The sequence below is a fragment of the Amphimedon queenslandica genome, unplaced genomic scaffold (genome assembly GCF_000090795.2).
Source record: "Amphimedon queenslandica unplaced genomic scaffold, v1.1 AMPQUscaffold_10887, whole genome shotgun sequence".
Classification (NCBI taxonomy): Eukaryota; Metazoa; Porifera; class Demospongiae; order Haplosclerida; family Niphatidae; genus Amphimedon; species Amphimedon queenslandica.
The window spans coordinates 494-3,460 of NW_003548865.1; the positions used below are offsets into that span (position 1 = coordinate 494).

The following is a 2,967-nucleotide window of genomic DNA, read 5'->3' on the forward strand; positions in this document are numbered from 1 at the left end:
TTATCACAGCAAAAACGCAAAACAAAAAGGGCGTTAACCAAGACTATCAAGTTTGAAACGTGAGCCTGCAGTTATGAATAATAACTCCATTATCAGTTATGACGACAAAACCTTGCAAAACAAAGAAGGGCGTCAACAGTAGACTGAGCAGGTCACTGAGGTCAGTTCCAATCACGTGATTGAGTTCTGTTACTATAAATAAAATTAAATGATAATAGAAAATAATAATTCTATGCTATAAAAATAACACTAAAATAAATGTAAAATCATTATAAAATTGGAATCTAAACTATAATGATATTTCGATGTACTATCTACACAAAGCAGCTTGTTAAAACTGAGCGAAACTGAGGGGGCTAGTTTTATATCTCTGTGGTGGGTTGCTCTTCTTCGTTCTCTTGCAGTGTAGAATTTTCTTGCCGCACAGGCTCTTCCTCTTGAGGTATTTCTTCTTGTGGAGCAGCAGCAGCTGTAGGAACCTCTTGTACTTCAGGACTACTAACTCCTTCTGGAGGAACATCTTGTGTAGGAGATACTTCATCATCTTGTGGAGGAGGTACTTCATCATCTTGTGAAGGAGGTACTTCATCATCTTGTGTAGGAGATACATGTACTTCATTGTCTTGTGGAGAAGCTTCATCTTGTGGAGGAGATACTTCATCTTCTTGTGGAGAAGCTTCGTCTTGTGGAGGAGGTACTTCATCTTGAGGAGGTACGCCATTATCTCCTGGACGAGGTACTTCATCATCTTGTGAAGGAGGTACATGTAATTCATCATCTTGTGGAGAAGCTTCATCTTGTGGAGGTGGAGGTACTTCGTCTTGAGGAGGTACTTCATTATCTTCTGAAGGAGATACTTCATTATCTTCTGGAGGAGATACTTCGTCTTGTGAAGGAAGAGGAGATGCTTCATGTTGAGAAGGTACTTCTAGAGGAGGTAATTCATTTTCTTCTGGACGAGGTAGTTCATTATCTTCTGGACGAGGTAATTCATCTTCATCTTGCGGAGGGGGACTTTCTTCTTTTGGAGGAGGAATTTCTTGTATTTCTTCTTCTTGTAGAGGAGGAGGAGGGCTTTCTTCTTGTGGAGGAGGAGGAGGACTTTCTTCTTGTAGAACTTCTTCTTTTACAGCAACAGTAATTTCTTCTTCAGGAGGAGATCTTGGAGTAGGTACTTCTTCAATTGGAGGAGGTAGTTCTTCTTGTGGAGCTGGACTTTCATCATTAAAAGCACCAGATGTTTTGTGAAGTTCATATGGTTCACATACTTGCATTGTAATATCATCCTCAGGTCTATAGTATTAATATGTGTCATTTATTAAGCTCAATTTATATACTCACTTTTGTTTGGTGACTTTCTGTGTTGGAGGGTTTTTCTTTTGAGCCGGAAGTCTTTCCTTTTGCCCACCTGAAGGTGGAGGATGTGTTCCTGATAATGGATTACTTTTTCTAGCATTTGATAAGCCAGCACCAGCTTCAATGGCTGCTGGAGTTTGTTGAAGTCCTGTCCTCCTTGTACTTCCTCCTATTAAAGCTCCAACTCCAACACCCAAGCAGCAACATACACACAATGGTACTGTTATTATGAGGATACAGCATACAATGAAAACTGCAACTACTCCTCCAATGATGGCAGCAAGGTCATTGATGGCTATGATACATAGAATACTTCAAACAATAGACATTATCTATAGTTTCTTACTTGAAGCAATATCATCAGCATATCTGCAAGTCTCCAGGGTATTACTGGGGACTGGATGGTCAGAATTAAACTCTTTAAAAAGCACAAAAATAATTAAAGAATTGATTACATTTCTAAATGTACATGTAATTTGACACTGTAATTATAAAGTATCAACTTACGACAGCCTAATGATATGTCTTGACTGTGTGAGCACTGTGATGGTTGATTCTCAGCTTTAGGGCAGTGAGCACAATAGGCAAGACAGCTCTCTGAATCAGTACTGCAGTCAATGTTACTTAACCAGATAGCCTGAGTGTCAGAACCACCACTGTATAAAGGAATAAAAAACAATAATTGCATTTTAGACTATCACATTAACTGACAGATCATCAGTGCTGGTATATGCATAAGAATCACTGTATCCTAACTGACGGCAGGCAACTCTAGCATCAGTTGAGCCAAAGCTATCATCACATACTGTACCCCACTGTCCATTACAATATACTTCCAGTCTACCATAACTAGAATTAGTTCCATTTTGCAAACGGATCTGTCCAGAATAAGGAGCATCCCAGATTCTAGTAGTATCTGTGAATATAAGTATTAGCTGGTTACCAGTTTGATAGCACTTACAGCAGACGACAAAGGCATCATTAGAGTCACCACATGTATTTGAGATTGTAGTATCAAAGCTACACTGTTGGAGTGTTAAAAAATCATCATCAGAACAGGTAACATCATCAATAATTGTGTGAAGGGAATCAGTTCCATACCTGTATGGAAAGGATCAATACTTCATGACAAGTTGATGCATGTGTTAACTAAGCTACATTGCTGTGCTTCCTGCTTTGCCAAAAGTTGAAGCTCCGTCATACCCCAGCTGGTTACAAATGACGTCAGCTTCGTTGTGACCAAATGAATTGTCCTCACAGATATTACCCCATGTGTTTGTACCAGTGGAATGACCATAGTATATCTGGACTATTCCAGCAGTTAGTGTTGATGAGGTGGTGCCATTGGTGTACAGTCTAACTGTTCCAAGTCCTATAGCAAATGTGACATGAACATGATACAGGCTTATATCCTTCTCATAAGGGAGGCATAGTAAACTGCAGCAGTTATAACAAGGTAGTAGTTACAATACAAAGGTGCTTAAGATGCATGCAATATTAAGCTCATGTTTGTACACTTTAAGCTCTTACCTTCAGCATTAGCAAAGTATATCAGTGTCAAGAAGGAGGCCAGAACACTTAGCAAACTCATCTTCATGAGCATAACAAACC

General features: G+C 39.3%; 1 protein-coding gene across 1 annotated transcript; it reads right to left on the bottom strand.

The window, feature by feature from the left end:
- Window positions 1-236: 236 nt before the first annotated feature.
- Window positions 237-2,947, bottom strand: LOC109589788 (soluble scavenger receptor cysteine-rich domain-containing protein SSC5D-like). Its single transcript, XM_020005804.1, has 9 exons — window positions 2,887-2,947; window positions 2,515-2,728; window positions 2,318-2,457; window positions 2,068-2,272; window positions 1,864-2,012; window positions 1,703-1,774; window positions 1,342-1,651; window positions 671-1,293; window positions 237-598 (listed from the first exon to the last, which is right to left on the bottom strand). Exons 1-9 carry the CDS (start codon window positions 2,945-2,947, stop codon window positions 363-365), a joined length of 2,010 nt encoding a protein of 669 aa, XP_019861363.1. The 3' UTR covers window positions 237-362.
- Between the last annotated feature and the right edge of the window lie 20 nt (window positions 2,948-2,967).